General features: G+C 49.7%; 1 protein-coding gene across 6 annotated transcripts in view; it reads left to right on the top strand.

Moving 5' to 3' along the window:
• The window catches only part of SH3PXD2B (SH3 and PX domains 2B), a 76,715-nt gene that overhangs the window by 2,199 nt on the left and 54,025 nt on the right, over positions 1-20,491 (top strand). For all 6 annotated transcript variants that reach the window (XM_080554725.1, XM_080554723.1, XM_080554724.1 and 3 more), the window contains exon 2: positions 10,536-10,616. In XM_080554725.1, coding sequence (XP_080410851.1) covers positions 10,536-10,616 — 81 coding nt within the window. The remainder of the gene's footprint in view (positions 1-10,535; positions 10,617-20,491) is intronic.

Here is a 20,491-nt window from a genome sequence, read left to right as displayed (position 1 = left end):
ACCACGAAGTGTGTGTGCTAAACCTTTGCTCGCTTGCTTCTGCTCTCCGAAATAAATGTGCTCTCTGCCATCCCTGGAGGCAGCAGCTTGCGGGAAGCCCTGTGGCTCTTCCTCCCGCTGCCTCTGCTCTGCCCGACCCGCGGCTGACCTGTAACGCTCGGGTCTGGCCTCCGCTCTGCATCCGTGAGGCTTTTCTTTTGTGCTGGACAAAGGTGCAGTTGTGTCGGCTGCGTGAGGCCACAGCAAAAAACCGTGACATTCCACTTTCCCAGAGAAGTGATAGCAAACCAGTGTTTCAGAGTCCTTGTTTATTCCTGCGGTGGGGTGATTTTGAAGAGGCCAGCTCTGTTTGGGCTGGCAGGGTTCACCCATCACCTCGGTAATCGATACAGAGAGCGTTGTGCAACCGAGACAAAAACTTGTGCTTTTGCAAGCTCTGATGTGAAGCAGGAGACGCATTTCCTAAGCTGGGGGAGGGGGTGATTTTGAAGTATTTGCCTGTCTTATCAAAAAGTGATCAAATGCTATTTCGGTGCTGGGCAGTAGCATTTCTCCCTGTGTTTCCCGGTGCTGCTCGTCCATAAGCACAGCTCACTCTCCATCCCTGCCTCGGCCTTTCACCCTCAAACGCCTCCGAGTTTCGCAGCCCTGCGAGAAATGTCACATGTAACAGTTTCCAGGGACAGAGGCTGCACGGGGCCTCTGTGTTTCCATCCTTTCCTAACCCTTCGTGGCCCATTCCCAGCTGGCTGATGCTGCTTTTCTGGCTGGAAGAGGCCAGGGGTTGCTCAGACGGAGGCAGAGCCAGGAGCAGCATCGCTCCCTGATGCAGGGCTCTGCCCTGCACGAGGATAAGGACCCCACGAGATGCATGCCGGTGGGTGGGGTTACCCAAACGCTAGCTTTAACATGTGCTGTGCCAGAATTTAAGTGGGGACCCTAGTGCTGCCCAGTGTTCTTCTGCACCTTGCCAGTCAAGTGCATCTGTTTGTGCATTTTCCCGGTGGAAGAGAGGCAGTGCTGCTGTCTCGCTGCTTTTGTCCCTGCAGCTAGCCTTGTACTCCTGGAAGGTTTTTACTGCTGTAGTGTTGGCATGGTGTGAGGCCAACACGTCTGCCTCCTGTTCTCGTCAAACCAACTCAAATTGTACAAGGAGAAGGGCCAGGAGGGGAAGGAAAACCTAGATTCTTGCTCCAAGTGATAGGAGCCTCAAGTTTGCTCTTCTAGCTGTGAAACCCTTTTTCGGTGTATTGTTGTTGCACCTTCTCTCCTGACCTCCTAACTCTGGTCTTTAAATTGTGCTATTTGTATATTTAAGCTTTTTTATTGATATATTAAAATAATATTTTTATGGAAAGGGCAGCTGGAGAAATGATTTTTTGGCAGGTGCGAGTTGCTGGATGTGCTGCTCGGGCTCTGTCAGGAGAACAGCTTGGGACCATCGGAGTGAAGAAGAAAGACTCCCTCCCATCAGGCAGAGGGTGAGGGTCACCCTGCGGTGACATTTCCCATGCAATCACATTTCAAGTGATTACAGCTCATGTCCCGGAGGTCTAGTGCTCAGGGACACTGGCAGCGAGGGCTCCAGGACCGTATTGCAAATTAAATTCATTTGAAAAGACAAAATCCAAAAGCAAAGTTTAAAAATAATCATTCTGGGCGACAGAGTAGCAGACTGTCATTTCTATTGTCTGGCCAAGTCTCAAATTCTGATAAATGGATGTTTATTCAGAAAAGACCCAAAACAAAACCGTAGTTGAAACAGACTAAATTTTCCTTTAAAGGACTTCATGCAGGATCTTTTTATAGCTTTGTGTTTGTTATTCCTAGTAGAAGTCTCAAAAATACAGCTTTTGCTTACTAAATCTAGATCTTAGTTGTTTTCTTGCCCTTAAGGAAGCTTTAGGAGCTTTCTTTGTAATACAGCTGCAGCTTGTGCGTTTTGTTCTATGTGTTAATAACCATGCCATTGAATTGCACCTTCATTGCTATGATCCTGTCCACTAAGAATACTTCCATAACTCATGTAGTTTTTAAATGTTTACTCAAGAGTACAGAACAAAATTATATATATGTCTGACGGGGGGGAAAAAAGAGCAGCATGCAGTATGTTTTTGCTAGGTTATTGGAAAACCTGGACTATGCTCTTGCAGGGACTTCCTTTCCCAGCCTCAATGCACGCAAATATCACTTTGAAAAAGGAAAATTTAAACAAAGTGTACAGCATACATTTATTTTACAAGCTCAGTTAACAAGATTGCAAACTTTAAACAAGGTGAATATCCACGCATATTTAACTGCCTCATTTGTATCTGCAGCTGCCTTGTAAAAGTAATTAACTGTGGGTGTTGGAATTTGGTGTCTAGGTTATAGAGTCTATAGATATTTTAAAACAAGTTTGATTAAAACCACATTCAAAAAATTAATGTGTTGTTATTTTTAATTGTGAATTTATAAAGTGTTAGTAGGTATCTTCTCTGCTCCTGTGCCTTGTAGTCATGAGACTATTTGTGGTTTGATTCATCACGCAGCCCAACCCTACTGCTTATCTGGAATTGATTATTCAGTATTCGGAGAAGAATGCTCCACTGGCAAGGGAAAGAAGATTGCAGATCTACAGATTCAGTCGTTCCTCAGTGCCTTATATGTATAGAGCAGGAGATGCCTTCTGAACGACTTGTCCCATGTCTTGCCAGAGTTGCCCAGTCCTGACGTGGTCCATTGGAACACAGGTCTGAGGGGACCTGGCCCCACGTTACCACGTACAGCTGCCTTATTTTTTCTGTTGTGAATCACACCGGTTGTTTGGCTTAAAAAGGACTTCGGGGGATGACTCTCCCCAGTGTGATGCTCTTTGCGGAGGGTGACCGTGCTCCCGGCATGGCTGGAATGTCCTGTGGGGAACCGGAGGAGCTGGGTGCACTGAGACAGAGGAAGCAGGAGGTTAAAATGAATAGAGTGAAATCCATCCAGCAGCTGTTAACTAAGTGAGGAGTTAAAGAGGGGAAAAGTGAAACTAGACCATATAAAGCAAGGCTGAACCCGTGATGTTGGAGTCTCTGCTGCAGCAGAGTTTCTGAGCATCTGGCCTTTGGCCCTGAAAGTTTGAGGGCTCTTAGCCTCCTCAGTATTGTTTTGCTGCTGTGTCCTGTGGTTCTGCTGTATCTCGTCCTTTTTCCTGTCAGCTGCCTGATGCTCTCCTGCTTGTGGCAGGCCAAAGGCAGGGTGCCTGGAGCTGTAGATGGGGTGAAATTTGGATCCATCCTTGTGTCTGTTGTGCAGTGTTAGAGATCTGATCAATCCTTCCCACTTCTTGCTCCTCAAGAGAGTTGAGGCTTCAGGGAGCACTTTTGGCTTTGTGGGTGAAACCAATAATCAAATGCAAACTCTCCTTTGTTTTTCTTCCCTATTTGTGTTACCTAATGCTGGTGAAAACCTTGAATGTCACAGGTCAGTGGAAGGACCAAATCCTGCCTGGTAAGCGTCTGCTGAGGCTCTGCCTGCAGACTGGAAAGCTGGTGCTCATATGCAATCCCAGCAGTGAACTTCAGTGTCAGGGCCATTGCGCTGCCTGCTCAGGGGTCTGGTGACCTTGGTCCCTCACAGCTTTGCTTTGGAGGGTATATCTGTTTTCCGGCCCTTTCGCGTAGCAGTGGGAAATAGGAAACAAAAGCATCCATGTTTGACCTTCAGCATGACTCACGGCAAACAAGCCGGTGTGTATGTTTGGTGAGAGGAGCCTGCGCCATAGTTGAGCAAGGCTTGGTGGGTTTGTCCTTGCGGTCCCTGTGACCTGCGTGACCACACACTTGTGCACAGCTTTGCAGCAGCAGGACAGGATGATCTGTTGCTCACTGGAGTTGTAAGGAGGGTACAGTGGAAGAAGGGTTGAGTCAGAGCTGGGGGATGTGGTTGGCTTGTAGTTGAGCAGCTCCTGGGCACGTGGGCTTTGGTTATTTGACGTGACGGTGAGGATGTTCCCGTCCTTGTGCCACCTGTATCCCCGTTACCCACCTCCTCCCTGCAATCTGTCTTGCTGCTTCTTCCCCCTTCCTCTGCTAAACTAGAGAAATCACAGCAGCATCCAAAATGTCCCACATCTGTTGCTTCTCTGTGGCGTTCTTGGTGCCATCTGAAACAGCACGGCCCTTCTGGCCTTTTCTGTCCTCAGAGCAGGGCTGGCAGGGTCTCTAAGGATGGAGCTGGGGCTTGCTGTCCCTCTTGCTCCAAGTTATGGTGTCGTGCGGCACCAGAGCCCCTGCTCCCCTCGGCAGCCCTGTGCTCCTGCTGCAGAGAAGGCTGATGGAGAAGGGCCAAGCACAGCAGCTCGCCGCCAAGAACTTTCTTTGTTTCCAGCCACCTCCCTCTTTTTTTTTTTTTTCTCTTTTCCTCTTACAATTTCCCACTCCCTTTTCTATATTAAACCCTGCTCTGTTTTGGTTCGTTCCCTCAGCTGCTTTGGTTTCTCTGCCCCTTTGAATTTCTCGGTGCTCCTTTCTCGTGGCTGGGGCTGTCGGCTCCCCAGGCTCTCTCATTGTTTCCCTGTGTCTCGGGGTGTGAGAGAGGGCATGTGGAATAAAGAGACTGATGCTTTTTCCCCTCTGCTGGCGAAAGATGCTTTAAATCTGTGGAGTTTTCCACAGAGAGGTTTATTGTACGTAGTCTCTCTGGGCCCAGGACCACACAGACTCAAACCCATTTGAAACAGCTCTGCAGACAGCTCTGTCTGCTGGAGGCTGTTATGTCTGACTGTGCCCTCGGAGCTCTGCTGAACCTTTGTGGACAGACACTGATGCTTGTCAATGACGGGTGGGTAGAGATGGGTGTTCTGGACCCCTGTGGAAGTGTCTTTGTAGGTGATAGCAACAGTGCTTTCTCATCTGCTGCTCTTCGTGTGCATCTGGCTGGCATTGAACCTGGAAAGCCTTGGAGTATGCAGGGGAGCCAGCGGGATGCTGCCCCAGATCCCCCAGTGGCTGAGACTCCAGCCTGCCTGCTGCCAGAGAGGGCTTTCTCCTGCCACGTGAGCAGGAGGAGAATCCCTTGTAGCCGTGTTCTCCCTTCTCGGGCACTCCTGCCTTCTCTATGGGCATGGGGTTGTTTCGGAGACATGGGAGCTCGGTGGGGGCTGCTGCCAGCCAGCCTACGGCAGTGTGCTGGGGTGGCCTGCAGAAAGAGTTTTGTCTGGCAGTGCTGTGCGGGTGTGGGTGCGCTGCCCTTGGGCTCAAGCTGATGTGGCAGGATGGGGCTGAGCTGTGTTGGGTGGGCTTGCAGCCTCCTTGTGGACTGGGGTGCCCTCAGAGAGCTCACGGACTGGAGAGAGCTCACAGCGCCTGCCCTCTCCCCAGAGCAGTACGTGTACCCCCACAGCCGGGACATTTTCCAAGTCTCGTTGGAGAAGCTGTGGGAGGAGAGAGGCTGCAGCCGCAGCTCTGGGCTTTCCTGCAGCTGCGGTCTGCCTTCTTCCCCAAATTCGAGCAGTCCAGGCAGATTCCTGGTTGTGCTCTGTGCATGTCCTTAGTGTGTTTACGCAGGGAGTCCAGACGTGATTATTCTAGAAGGTCATATGGCCTTGCGTTTCAAGAATGGGGAACTATTTTTATTTTTTGTATCTGTTCTTAATCCCATTGCTTCAAGTCAGCCCATTGAACCATCTGTGCTCTGTAGCCATGGTTTTATGTAACAACATGCCTCCTGGAGAAGCGTAAAACTGAGGGCCTGCGAAGGCCTTCAGAGTCCTCAGCCACTTTTCGCTGTGGAAGTCACCAGAAGCCGCTGTTATCTGCAGCACCGAGACTCTTATCAGTCTCAGGAAGAGCACTCCCAGGTCTGGAAGCTCCCAGGGCTCAGGCATGCTGCTCCATTTATTTAAAATAAGAAAAAATAAAAATCTCTGGGTTGCCTTTCAGATAGAGGTAATTTCCAGTGGCTTCTCCTCCCCTTTCTCCCAGTTCCCGGCCATTGGGCCTCTGACCACTGTGACCACGTGAGCTCTCTTGCATGGCCTCTCTAGGTGGTGCCCAGCATCTGGGCGAGCGGAGGAGCCTCCTTGGTGCCTGCCATGCTGGCTCTTATGGCCCTCCTTCCCAGGAGGGATGTCCCAGCCCACTCCATGGGGAGCACAGGTCTCCCTCGCGGAGCCAGGGAAGCATTCGCCAGCTGCCAGCACATTTCCCCCACGGTTGCCAGAGTCCTTGCTGCCATGATGGCTGACTGGCAGCTTTTGTTGACAGCTCTGTTACGGTTGGCCGGGTGCCATTTGCATTGCTTTTAGCAACCTGTCACTTCTGACAGTTCCAGTACGAAGGGTTTCAGTCCCACTTTCCACTGGCTCGGTCTCCCTCTGAACTGCGTCTCCAGGAACGCTGGAGCAGCAGGAGGGCTGCGCTGCACACCAGGCCGTGGAAGAGACAGCAGGGACCAAGCTGGTGAATAAGGACGATGGACTGGGAAAGCTACAGTATTTTATTTTAGTATTTTTTTTTCCATCTTTATATTCCTGTTTAGGGTACTTGGTTTCGAACATGACCAAGGAGAATCTTCGAAGATGGGGAGCCTGATGGTAAACTCCTTGATCAGTAATTTTTAAACAGTTGGTATACGGCCAATTGCTTGTAATGTAGAGCTTTGCAGGAAGTCTAGGGAGCCAAAACACTGCTGTGTCTGTCAGAGTTCAGCCTTTCACATCTGTTGGTTTCCATTTTCTGTGAAGGATTTGTTCCACTCCATCCCTCCAAGGGACGGGAGCACATGGTGTTCTTTGCATTACTGTGAAGTGCTTCTCCCCACCAGCGCTGAACAAGCCCCACGTGCACCTCTAACATGTCCCAGTGGCCTCTGGTCTTCCCACTGCCCAAGGGGAGCCCTGTGGAGGAACGGGGGAGACCTCGTTCCCTTGTTTTGGTGGTGGCCACCTGTGACGGTGTCTCTGGTTGAGTATTCCCCCTGCCCTGAGGCTCAGGCTTGCGGGGAAGGCCTTGTGCTCAGGTTTTTCAGGATGTGGCACGTGAGTAGCACTGAAAACTTTGTACCCCTCCTTTGTACTGTGCACTAGTGGGACAAACACCATGAATTGCATTTCAGCAATTTCGGAAGCAGGAGCATGAGTTTCAGCTGTGCTGCCATGACCTATGGCTGCAGTTAAGCTGGGGAGGTTTCAGTCCTGGTGATTACTGCCTGTCCCAAAGCTCAGCGTGGCCGAGGGTGCCTTCAGCCATCGAGCCTGGTTTGATGTGATGGGCATGGGGCAGCGTGGTTTGGAGCAGGGCAAGGGGTGGGGACCCTCGGGGTGGGGAGAGCGAGGTTTCCTTTCTGGAGTGAGGGCAGCCATCGGTTCCTGGGTTTCACAGAGTCAGCTAGATCCCCTCCACCATGCAGAAACCACCGCTGGCCTGGGCGAGCCTGTAAATATTTAGATAGCTTCGCCTGTTGGTTTTGGCCATGGGCCCGGCCCACGTGATGGGGCTGCAGCCCCCTCCTGGACCCGGCCGCCCGCTGCCTCCCTGCCATCTGCTGGGCCCTCCCCACCCCTCCAGGAGCTGTGGGGCCTGGCCTGTGGCTCCCCCCTTCCAGCAGTGCTCGCTTGAAGCTGGAGAAACCCCGTGAAATAAGTTTCCACATGCCCTCACCCACACAGCCAGCCTTGGATAAAGCCCCTCCTCAGAGCCGCCTCTGCAGGAGCGAGCTGCTCGGTGCAGTCCCTGTGATTACCAGGGCTAAACTGAGTTTGTTGGGGCTGTGAAAACATCATAGGGTGGCCAACTGTACTATTTATCCCTTTCAAAATCTGCAGCTTCTGTGTTAATTAATGAACACCTGAGTTTTGCTTTCTGATGTCTCTTTTTTCATCCCTCGGGGAATTATCAAAGAGCTGTGGTATTTTTGGCCTAGAGTACCTTGGTGGGATGGGTCCACTGGAGTCAAGGACAAGGGATGCTCACAAGTAGAGAGGGAATCAGCTTCATGAAGACAGTATTTTTATGGATGTTGAGGATCTCCCTGTTCTGCGGGGTTTCCTATCTCTTCAGCTTTTCACAGATAGATGAGGAGATATCCCCAGAGACCTGTCGGCTATTTAAATGGGATGAGCAAGAAACCATTATCCTGACCCCAGGGAGATCTGCCTTCTAGCAAAACAGGAGTGAGCTCATCAGCTGGGAGAAGGTCTCCTTCCCTCAGTTACAAAGGGTATAATAAAGCATGGTGTGCCCTCAAATCTCATGGCTTTATTACCCTTCTGAGCATTGAATTCATTCTGGCTTGAGCAAATCCACATCCTGATTAAAATCCCAGTCTAATAAACTGTTGACTCCAAATAAAGGCAGAATAGGAATAAACAATGAAGAAAAGTTGGCTCTTCCTCCTGCCCCAGTGGAAGGCGTTCTCCAGGCAGGCAGCCAGCAGTGATATAACCCCATGAAATGCTGCGGACTGGTAAGAAAGCTGGGATATCAGCTGAGCTTCCAACCAAAATGAGCTCATGCTGGCCTGCCCGCAAGTCCTGGGGTGAGGGTAAAGGCAGCTTGGATGGTTGCTTAGCATGAAGTTAACGCTTGGCTTGCTGGTGGTATGATCCACGAAAGGTAAGCAGTAGGTGCAAGGCTCGAGTTCAGCTGGGCTAGGTGACTTCTTTGTGTCAGTAAGTGGTGGTACCTGTACAGATGCTCTCAGGAATTTGAGGCCACGTCATGCAACTTAGCCTGTTCTCATTGCAGACTAAGGTCAGCCAAGTTGTCTCTCACCTGTTGAGGTCTAGGAGCATGTGCTTAAACAAGTATTGGCCTGATCCAGTGGAAAATACTTGTCAAGCCATGTCTGGTAGTAACTGAACAGGTTGTCAGGGCCTCTCTTGTAACGTATCATTTTATATCCAGATACTCGCAGCTGCTGCAAAAGGTGTACTGCGGGAGTCCTCTGTCTTCCTTGAGTTAGTGTGCAGAAAGTGCAGGCCCTTCAGCTCAAAATAATATTTTGAGTGAAAAGGGAGGATTGTGGTTAGCTGAATAAGACCCAGGAGGTGAAGCCAGGTGATTCTGAATTTGCCTGGGAGAGGGTGGTGGTAGTGGTTCCCAGCCATCTTACTGCAAGGTAGCAAAGCAGCAGCAGCTGTGTTTGAGCTGAGCATCTGGCTTAAGACAAGTGGTCATTGAACTGCTGGCTTGAAACTACTGCATTTTTTTATTTTAGTGGTGAGCACGTGCTTCATCTCGCTGCCTCCTTCTCTATCGTAGCTTGTAAGTGGTTCCACTGGGAAGAGATTGTGGTTCCTTAGGAGTCCCCTCACCTTGGTAGCTCGTGCTGCGTCAGCCCTTTGGGAAGCAGAATGGCCTTTCGATTAGAGCTTTAATACAGTATTCAAGTAGGTTTGGTTAGCTCAAACAGTTTACTGCTGTGCTAGCCATTTAAATCTCCTGGTATTTGAGTTTGGATATTGGGCTGGGATGTTGGTCATGTTCCAGCATCTGGAAAAATGTGTCTCTGTGGGAAACGTTGTGAAACTGTTAGGGGACTGTGTTTTAAATACCAGAACATCACCATCCTAAGAGCCTTCACTCTTCATTATGTTAGACTGAAGTTTCTACCAGGTCTGTTCACCTGGTCTCCTGAACTGTTTGTTCCTGCTTCAGTGAGTTAATACTGGAATTTCTGGTGGAAATATGTGGAACATGATAGTAAGAAGAAAAATGAACATATCCTTGTTCTGCTTACCCAATCTGCTATCAATTAGTGAAGGATGAGGTTTGCAACACTTGAGAGTTATGCTGGCATCTCATCAAGGGTCATCTCTGGTTTCTGTGAACAACAAGCAAGGACATTAAATAATTTCCCAATTCTGTTATTTGCTTGTTGTCTTTCATGGAAGATTAACAAAGCTGGGGTATTTTCTTCCTTCCCCCCCCCCCCCCCCCCCTCATTCATCACCAGTAAAAGCCTGGTCATGTGATTTGTGAATAACCTAGAATTGCTAGTATTAGTTGTGTAGCATTTTGTGTAACAGGAGGGCAATCTGCACCCCAGCAACTCTCAGAAAACAAAACCTTAAGGTGACAGCAAAGCTGCTTATGGAAAACAGAGTTTTGGATGGTACGGGGTTTGAGTTCTCCTCACAAGCCCCGTTCTGGGGTGCAGACTGGCCTTGGGGACTGCATAGCAGGATGCAGGTTTGAAATCGGGCTCAAACCATGCCGCAGCCATAGGTAGGATCACCAGTGCATTGTTATTAACTCATCACGTGTCTGTCTGGAGAGACTGTGTGTTTACGTAGAAGCACCCTTTCGTGTTTGTTGTATACCTGTAGTTAGCGATAGGGAGCTGTCTCAATTCACGATTATGAATAAGCATTTTGTAGACAGCTAAGTTGTAGCATGGAGCTTAATAATTCAAGCTTATTTTCTAGTATTGCTGAAACTACTTTAAGTGCTGCTTGAAGCGTTCTGTGCAGTTCCCTGGTTGATGCCCAGCTGTTTAGCAGCCATTGGATTGTGCCGTGGGTTGTTCTGTCACTCATATCTGATTTCTTCCTCTGTTCCCTACAGGTGTACATTATCAAAGTCACCTGGTCCAATGGGTCCACAGAAGTCATCTACCGACGGTACAGCAAGTTCTTCGACCTGCAGGTAAGCATTTCTCCAGATCTTGGGTTTTGGACTTCAGAGGATTGAAAGCATGGTAAATTGCAAAGAATGGTTTATGTTTTATGCTAGGGGCAAGCATTCCTTTTGTAATGTACCAGAAAATGTTTAGATCTGGGGAAACTTAAGTGCAGTACTGGACATCCTTGAAAAAGCAAGAACAAAGCAACCTCTAAAGCTGCACTCTTAGCTCCAGTGTCTCTCATGATGCAGTGTGGACACCCTGGGGTTTCTGCATGTCCCAGTCTTAGTTTCATCTCTCACTCCCTGGGTTACAGGGGGGACATAGTTGTGTTTGAATTCCCACAGCTGGAATTTGTGCAGGTGGTGGTAGGTCGTTTTTTACTCTGTGTGTGTGTGTGTGTGTGTTACAGTTTGCCCCAAATCCCACTCCTGTGGAGCTAATCCCATGCCTTTCACAACCGCTAGCACACCAAAACGGGGTGCTGCTGAGAAGCACCAGGTCCCAGGGTCCCTGTGCCATAGGTTGGCATTTCAGGGAGTACGCAATTGGGAGCTCCTGTTATCTAGTGAGGTGCATTGCTTTAGCAATTACCTCCTGGTGTGGGGTAGAGGAGGCAGCTGGGAGGAAGATGACAGAGGAATGGAGGGAGAGGAGGCTGGAAAGGCAATTGGGACAGGCTGGGCTGCAGAAAACCGGAGCCGGTGTTCTGGGCGAGCAGGCAAAGGGTGTTTTCCACCCCCTCCTTGTACTGTGGAGATGAGCCAAGGGGTCTGGCTGAGCTTTATGAGCCAAAACGCAAACTGAGCTGCTGGAACAGGCTCTGTACAGATGAGAAAGGAAAATGCACGAAGTGATCTGTGGGCCTGCCAGAAAACTCGCTGGCACATCCCTCCCGGCCCGCGTGTGGGACTGGGAGAGGAGCTGGGCACCCTCCAGCGCCCTGCTCATGTGAAGCTGTGGGCAGCCTTATGCTTTATCTCAATGGGTGCTGTGCTTGCCCAGGAATGAGGATGCCTCACTTTAAACAGCTGGGGGTTGGATGCATCCTGACACAAATAGGCTACTAAAATTACAGCGCATCTGGGCCCGCATAGCAAAGTAAGCCTGGGGGAATCCAGATGGCTTTAGCAGGATCAGCTGGTCAGTTTGCTTCAGGTCAACTTGAAAAGCCTTTCTCCGCGTGGGTGTGCAGGTGGGTTCGGGCGAGGCGTGCCCTGTTCCCTGCCCGACAAGGCACCTTCTGCAGAGCCCTGGACGTGAGGATGTCCATGTTTTGAGCCCTTTCGAGAGCCCAGCTCCATTCAGGACCTCAGCAACCCTCCCCCTGACCCGCAGCATCGTGCTGGGGCAAGGCAAGGTGGGCAGCGCGGCGCGGGTCGTTGCCTGTGCAGGCAGGGGTTAAGCTGCGAGCAGCTGCTTGTGTAACCAAGGAAATATGAAAGTAAATAAACAGGGAACAGCTGTTGGGCTGCGGCCAGGGCTGGAAGGAAATGGAGCTCAGCTCTTCCTTCTCCGCAGCATCTCATCTTCTTCGCTGATGCTCCAAGGTTGGAGCCAAGCTCGGGACGTCGTTCGCCATGAGAGGGGCAAACTTTGGTGGTGTGTGTCTGCCAAAGCAGTGCCTCCCTCCAGCTGTGCTGCGTCCCCTGTTGTTGTGTGGCCTGCCTTGCTGCTCGCGGGGAAAGGCACACAGGGATATCGTGGCTGTCCTTCCTCTCTTCTTCCCCTTGCATCTTGGCTTGAGCAGTGCATGCTCCTAGGTGGAAGTCGTCGTCACCAGAGGCTGCTTGGAGACAGAGACACAATCTGGCTGTGCTGCAAGCACAAGTCTGCAAAACGCCCTGGGGCACCTCTAGAGGAAGAGTTGCTTTACAGTATCGTGGTACAGATGGGAGAGTTCAAACCAAGCACATCCCCCTTCCCTGCTCCCCTCAGCATTTTCTTGAACAAGAAAAAAAAAAAGTAACCGCTCCTTTTTGGCTCTGTTGAAAGAATGAATGAAATTGTGGTTTTTCCCTTCCTTCCCTGTTATCGCACATGCTTCCTGGTGTCCTTATTTTAAACTTGTGGTGCAGTACAGTGGAAATTGGATTGAAAGGAGAGGAGTGAAACAGATCCTCTTAGTACAGTGGAAAAAAATGCTCTAGGTAGGCTTGGTAGCAGTGACTGTTGCAGTTGCTGGAGGCCTTTATTATATGACTGTTTTATGATTCTACGCCAATTTTAGCTCTTTAGGCAGAAATTTTCCATGCTGGAAATTATTCATGCTGCTGGCTATTAAAAAAAAAAAAAAAAAAGTAATTGGCTAAAAGGTTTCGGCTGCTTCTGAAAACATAGTAAGAGGGGAAAAATAGTTTTCATGTGTCCAATTCTGATGATCTTTTTGATGCGTTAGAGGAAGAATTGGAAACTGGAGCCACAGGTGATCCCTGTGTCAAGAAACTGTCTTTTGGATTATCCAGTGAAAATCCATCCAGCCTTGCTCATACTCACAGCTCTGAGCAATCTTGGTACATGCATGTTTGGGGAGAGATATTTGTTAATTTAATATCTGTGTTCCCAGCGATTCTGGCTGCACTTTGCACACTCCTGCCAGAAGCTGAGCAGGGTTTTGTTTTTTCAACAGGAGCTCTGGCCACATTTGGGTGAAGGTTGGTGCACCCTCCTTTGCTGTCAGTGAGCCTCCTACTAAGCCCAGGCAGAGCGGGACAAGGAAGGCGTTTGATCCAAGCAGGAGAGGGGAGATGATGTTCTTGGGGGGTCAGTGAGGGCAGTGGGACCAGATGGGGGCTGCCCTCAGGGGCTGACGTGATGCTGGTGCTTCAGAGGAGTTCCAGCACAGTTGCGCGAGTGGCTGGGGATTTTCTCCTGGTATTCCCCAGTGGGGTTGCAGCTGAATCGTTTGTCACCTTCCATTGTGGCCAAACAATTATTTTAGGAGTAGGGCCAAGTCAAACACACACACTTACTACTGACAGCCTCGCTGGCTGTCCTGCTCCCACTGCAGTTGCAGGGCAAAGGGGCCGTTTTGGGTCCTCCCCTCCCCAGCCGGTTGGGAACGGTGCTGGAAACAGGAACTGCCAGATCAGCTGAACTGGGGTGAAGCCTGCAGTGAACCCGGTGCTGTTCCCTGCCTCTGCACACAGACATGCAGGAGTGGCTGTGTCCCCCTTACTGAAATCATGCTCCCTCTGGCCCCGATGTGCTCAACGCCCACTGCTCCGTGCCCCCATCTCTCTCGCCTGTTCAGGATTTGTCTTCCTACAATGTCCAAGCCACCTTGGTGGTCACGGTATTGCCTGCAGTATGTGCTGTTATCGCCTTAGGAGCATTCCAGCTTTTGTTTGAATACTGTGAACTTCTACAGCTCTTTCCTTTGGCTGTCATTGATACTGAGAGACTGGCTCGTGTGTGCAAAAGTCCTAGTTTGGCACAAATGCAGGTATATAAATACTGTCCTGTGTTGCAAGAGAAAAGCTATGGTGAAATTCATCCTGAAAATCCCCAAATAATCAGTGTTTTGTTTAAGGCTTTGAGTTCTCTTGTTGGAAGCTGCTAGTGGTTGTAAGCTCCCTGGGGACCTTAATGCTTTCCTAGCTGTGTATCAAGCAACTTTACTGTCTGGGGCAAGATCCCTTTCCCACAAAGACCTCTTAGTCACTGTCCCCTGCACTGGTTTGTGCAGATGAGAGGAGGAGGCCCCTGCTTTGTTTGGGCCAGCAGGCAGAAGTGTCCTTAGACGCTGAGCCCTGCAGGAGAGGTCCCGTCTGCCACTTCTGAGACTTGCCAGGTTCGTGATGACAGAAAAACTATGGAAATTCAGTATTATCGTTGTGTGAGGTTGTAGGATAAAAGAAAGAAACAGCAATGGATTTGTGGTAATAAAATAAGTTAATATCTCACCAGTAAAGATCTTAGTTTGCAGACCTGGCTAATCAGTGCAGTGAGTCACCCCATGGCCTCGGGCAGTGCTGGGTGCTGCCACCCTCTGCTATTCCCTCTGGAGGTAACGGCTGCAGCAGCCTTCCCAAGCACCACCCCGCTTTTCTTTAAGCAGGGCAAGACCTATTTCTGTCAAATTATTTGCTTTCCTCCTTTTGGCTGCAGCATAGCCCTTCCCTTGGTTGCACAGGAGATGGTCAGCTCCCATACAGTGACCAGTGACCAACGTTTGTTCTGGAATTTAAGTAGTGTGTGCCCAGCACGAGGCTGAGGCTGCTTCCTCACCTTACAGCTGTTTGGAAATATAAATGCTGTATTTCATGTGTCGGGAAGTATGCAGGACCTGCTCTGGGGTTATCACGAGAAGGCTTGGTGTACAGTGCCAGGCAGTGAAATTGGGAAGGGAATGCTGGGGATGCACTGCAGTGAGTCCAGAGAGTGCTCTGGCACCACTGAGTTGCACTGCAGTGAGTCCTGAGAGTGCACTGGCTCCCCTGGGGATGCACTGCAGTGAGTCCAGGGACTACACTGGCACCACTGGGAATGCTTGAACAGGCTAATACCTCTCTCCTCCTATGTGCTGTTCATTGCAGGAGGAAATCAGGGCACTGGGTTAATGCTCCAGAGCATTTTTGCTGCTCTGTGTACGTAGATCTCTATATTAAGCTTCCTACTCCCACTCCTTGTTTTTCTCCGTATTCTCCATTCTCAGTATTTCTCCACCGCTGTGTGATGTTTTCCATCACACAGCAATTTACATAATATTAACATTTGACAGATAAAAACAAAACAAAAATCAGAACCAAACCCTACATGAAGCTGCAGTTCTGAAATCTGAAACCTCAGGTAACTAACTGTGTGATTTGTAGTAAATTTGTAACGACAAACACTGAACTCGGTTCTGCATGAGCCTCTTGGCTGGAGGAATAATTTCCTTCGAACGGCATTGAGGCTCTTTCATAACTCGTGGCATGCCAGATGTGAGCTATTGGGAGCAGATGGATGCTGTTCCTAAGAAATAAAGGCAATAAGATTGATGCTTGCAAGGATGCCAGTTGTGTTCTGGACGCTAATTGAGGCTGGCAGGTATGCTGGAAATTTTTTGCTGGCACAGAAGCTGGTGATCGGATACGTGAAGGGCTTTCTCTGGTAGACAAAGATCAAGGATCAGGATTTTGTGTGCCCCAGAGATGCTCCTAGCACTGCCCGCAGGTGAGGGGCCGGCCGTGACTGCGGCACTCCGCTGGGTCACGTCATGCATTGCTTGGGAGGAGGTTAGCAAGCCTTTTGGAAGGCTCCTCTTAAAACCGTTGTCTGGAGAGATGGTATTGGTTAGAGAACAGATACTGGCTTGCGTTTTGTGTTTTTTTATGGAAACCCCAAAAAAGAAACATTTTTTCCACACTTCATAATTATGAGCTCATCAGCCATGGTGGTAGTTGTTTCAAGTCCTCATGTGACTAAGAGCCATGGTTGTCTTGCCATGCTCCTGATGTGTCCTTACACCCAAACTCGACCCTTTAACATGTTTCACGCCCTTGTCAGCTGCCCATCTGCCCAGGCAGGGCCCTGTGCTGTGGTCTCTGCCTACTTTGCCTTTCGGCTGCAGCCGCCCTGGCTATTTTTGGTCCTGTTGAGTTTTGTATCGGGGACAGCAAAACCGATGTCTCTGTAGTCAGGAATGGATCCGATCCATTAGGAAGCGAGCCGTGATGGAGGTACCAAGCCTCTACTTCGAGCAGGCTTTGCCATTCACGCCATGGCCTGCCTTCTTGCCACCAAAGCAGGATTATCTCCTCTGGCAGGCAGCTGCAAGCCCTTAAGCTTCAAATTGCGGTACAGGGGTGCCCTCCCTGGGCACAGGTTAACCCCTGATTTTTCTGCTTGCGGTCAGAAGCTTTTCTTCTAGTCTTCCGCCCAGCTGAAGGCTGTAGGAAGGGAGGGTGATGCCATGTGGCTGCTTCTCTGCACAAAGGTTTAATTGTGAGCCCAGGGAAGGAGACGTGACATAGTCTGCAGTAAATGTGCTTGCTGCATGGTTCAGAGACAGACAAAATGAGAATTTTAAGCACACTTAAAAATGGCTCTGGCTTTCTCAACCACTGCATGCGCATCAAGTGTGTTTCTCAGTCCTCTGCTCTGTCCATGTGTTTAACAAATCCTTCAGGTTCTTAGCTGGAAACTTTCAGCCTTGACCCACCTGGAGCTATGTCATCTTGGAGAGAGTCCTGCATCCCTCAGGCCAACAGCTTTGTGTGTAAGAGGGGGAAAAAAAAAAAAAAAACAGACTGCTGAAGTGGTGCCTACTTTTTATGAGAAAACTGGCAAAAGGCAGTGGTGTGTGCATGTTGTCTCTGTGAAAGACAGATTAGCCATTCTGGAGGGGGTTCTTCACCTGCCACGCAAGTGCAGCAGCAAGGCAAAGATGGGGAGGGAAAGTCAGTATTTGAGTAATTCAGCCCATTTTAAAATGAAAGGTTACATTAAAATGGGCTCAGAAGACGCTGGCTGGCACACAGAGGAGAATTGTTCTTGTCAGCTTGTTTCAGGCTGCTGGCCTCTTGAAAAATTAAAATGAGCCTGGTGCATTGCTTCCACGCTGTGAGACATGCTGGCACAGGGTGTGGACCCTGTGAGCACTATACTGGTCTTCCTCCACTTGTGCTTCTCTTCCTCCTCCTCCTGCGCTGTGCCGGGGGCTGCAGCTCTCAGCAGGGCAGTGAGCATTATCTTCATTCTCCAGGCGTAGAAAGCCAGGGGCAGGAATGCAAAGCAATTTGTCCCCATCAGCACAAGGTAGAAACACAGCATACTTTGCCGCTTGTATTTCATGCCTGTCCTGGGCTGCTGGTGGCGTTTCTGACGGCCTCTTTGATGGAGGAAAGGCCCTAAGGCAGCTCGGTCACTCTGCTGCTTAGGAAGATGGATGTCTTTTTGTGTCCAGGGATTGTAAACAGGGCGCTTCTGAGAGCTATTTCATAACAGGGATCTTATTTCAACACTTTGGGAATTTCTTTTTTTCCGGGGTTTGTGGAGTTCAGCAAAATTCTGCACATTTGTGTGTGAAATGACTGCACCCAGCCACAAATATAAATCAACAGGATCTCTCCCTTAGACAGCTGGATCATGAAAGACAGGCACTTGCATGACCAAATACAAGAAAAAAACCACAACTTCCTATGGTGAGGTTCCTGCTACAAAGCACGGGCAAGGCTTTTTCCTTTGTTCCTCTGTGTCCAGACTTTACCAAGAATAACGAGCTTAAGCAACATGCAGAAGTATAGAAAAGGTGAATTGTCATAATCTAACTTGAGAAAAGAAGAAACACTTTCCATTAAGTAAGGACTACTGCTGTCTGTAGAAGAGCAAGCCTGTATTTTTCCAGTACTACATCAAAGATCTTACTCATTCTCTCTCCCTCTGTAAAGAATACGTACAGTCCTATGCACTTCAGCCTGGTTAAAAGCTGGCTCCTTAATCCTTTTCTCTCCAAACGTCTCCCATTTATAGCTTTCCAGCATTTGGCAGCCTGCAGCCAGCACATTCCCGTGCGTGTTAGCGCCAAGGCAGGTCAGTTGAGTTATAATTGGCTCTCGCTGGCACTCTGACTAGCTGCTAAATTCTTTACCTGGCAGCCGAGCGGGGCTCCGAGCTGTTGAAAGCCGTGCCTGCCCCTGGGACGCTGCAGTCAGTCCTCCCAGAAGGATGGCGTTGGATGAAAGTCCCCAGGACCAGTGCACACCTGGGGCAAGCAGGCATCCTCAGCAGGTTTGATTCTTGTAGCTGCAACCTTTCTCGAGCAGCTTGCTGGTAGCAATTCTCGATGATTTTTGTTGTGCTCCAATCTGATGGCCAGCCTTTGCCCTTCAGCTTTGCTCCTGGATCTGCTGCGGTGGCCCCGTGGTGCACCTTCATTCGGCCTCTTTGGCACCCCCGGTAGCCTCTCCCGTGGAAATCTGGCGGGGAGGGGATGGCAGTCACAGCCTTTGCTCTCCAGCCCTGTGGGACGTATGGCACAAGCCAAGGGTCGCTCTGTGGGTGTGATCCGGAGGGGAGCTGTGCTGAGCGTCACCCCTGGAGGGAGATGCACGGGGTGGTTAAAGCAGCTCGGGCTCCTTGGCGACTAAGCGAAGTTCTCTTTCTGGAAATACAACGTGGCTTTGTTTGGCGCAGATCTCAGTAACGCAGTGTTTAAAAGTTGTCTTGTAACACGAGGAGATGACCTACACCCCTCTTTCTGTCTCAGCCCTGAGTCTGAAGCTTATCGTTTGATAAGAAAGTACTGACTGATGCTGCTTGGGAGGAGGTGAGGGCGGAGAGCAGTAGATCAGTACGAAGGAGTCAGATGCACTGAATTTTTCGTGGAATGGCTAGGAACCAGCCACACTGCTAAGTGTGTACGATGTAGTACTGACTGTAACGAGCACCACACACACAGCGTGGGCATCTAGGAAATGGGAGCTATCCATGTGTCTTCATGGCAAGCGGGAGGTGCAAATGAGAACAGGGAGAGTTGGAGAGCGATGGTTCTGGGCTTTTCCTGGCCTTGCAGAGGGAGGTGATACAGGTGAAGGGATGGTGGGTTTTTCATGGTTCTCATTTCTCACTTCTTTTCTGTGCCTTCCGTTCAGTTGCATCAGGCTTTCCCGGGTCTCATGTGGTGCTGGAAATCCTGACCTGCTCTGGCAGCTGAAAGAGCTTTCCGTAAAGGACCCAGTGCTCTGAGAGTCCAACTGCAAAACAAGGCGTGGACCCCTGGTATGATCCCCATGGGGTCCCAGTGGGCCCAGGGAGAAGTGACGTTTAACTGCTTGCTCTCCCTTTCCGGCACTCTTGCTCCATCCGAGAAGTGATGCTCCTCTCCTTTTACTTTCCTTGCCTGTGTTTTTCCTTCTCCAGCATGCATTCTGCCCTGAGGCTTGTCTGGCTCCTTGTCCCCATCTTTGGGACCCAGCACAGGCTTTTCCTGGGTATGTGACACTTAGGAGCAAAAAGGAAGGCAGGTCTGTGCCAGCCAGGCTGCTCTGTCGGATGGATTAGGAGAGAAGGATGGGTGTGCAGGATCTGCCCTTCCTCTGTGATTCATGCCTTCCAGCTGGCCGGCAGCAGGAAAGGGGGGACCTCATTAACCAGAAAATGGAGAGGGGAAAACATGCAGTGGTGCCAGCGGGTGGATGCTGAAGGGCTCCAGCAGCCTGCACGTCCCTTCCATGGCCGCTCCTTATTTTTTTCTGCCAGCAGCTGGGACTTGGGGGTGCTGATGTGCATCGCACCCCTTCTGCTCATCTTCCCGTCATCTGATGTTATCTAGGATTGCAATGTCGGTGATAAGCTATGTGAAAAATGTTCTCTCGTGAGCTGTCTGCGTGAGGAGAGCCAACATTTTCCCTGTCTGAGTTTCACCTCCCTGATCCTAAAATACTTTCTGCCTTATTGGGACCATATCTTGAGGCCTTGGCAATGGTGGTGAGTCAGTGAGCCGTGAATGAATAACAAATGATGGTTGTGGCTGTCTTTCCCTGGCAGTGTGGAAATTAGATCTTAGAGATTAGGTTTAGTAGATGCAATTAAAGTTGGTGAAATTATTGTTTTAATACTGCCTTTGATAGAACGTTTAATGTTTGGGCAAGAAATAGTATTTAAATTTCTTTTTTCTTTTTTTTTTTTTCATCCAGTGTTGGTACCATCTTAAATTAGCGAAATGAGGCGTATTCTGATATGTGCAAGAGCTCCTTGTGCTCCTGTTTTCTCCGCAAGCAGAGCTTGCTGTTCGTTTACAGTCAGCAATGGTCAGGTACTTAACCTTTCTGGAAAGAGAGAAGATAGCCGCTTATTTTGTCTGTAGCTGCTTATTTTGTCATAACAGACTTTGGGAAATGCCTCCCTCAAAGAGTGGCTTTGTGACAGAGACGATGCTCCTGAAGGCCAGTAGATCCCCGTTAGCAGTGCAGCA

The sequence above is a fragment of the Anser brachyrhynchus genome (genome assembly GCF_964034855.1).
Source record: "Anser brachyrhynchus genome assembly, chromosome: 14".
In the NCBI taxonomy this organism is placed as follows: domain Eukaryota; kingdom Metazoa; phylum Chordata; class Aves; order Anseriformes; family Anatidae; genus Anser; species Anser brachyrhynchus.
This window is presented reverse-complemented; position numbering and strand designations above follow the sequence as displayed.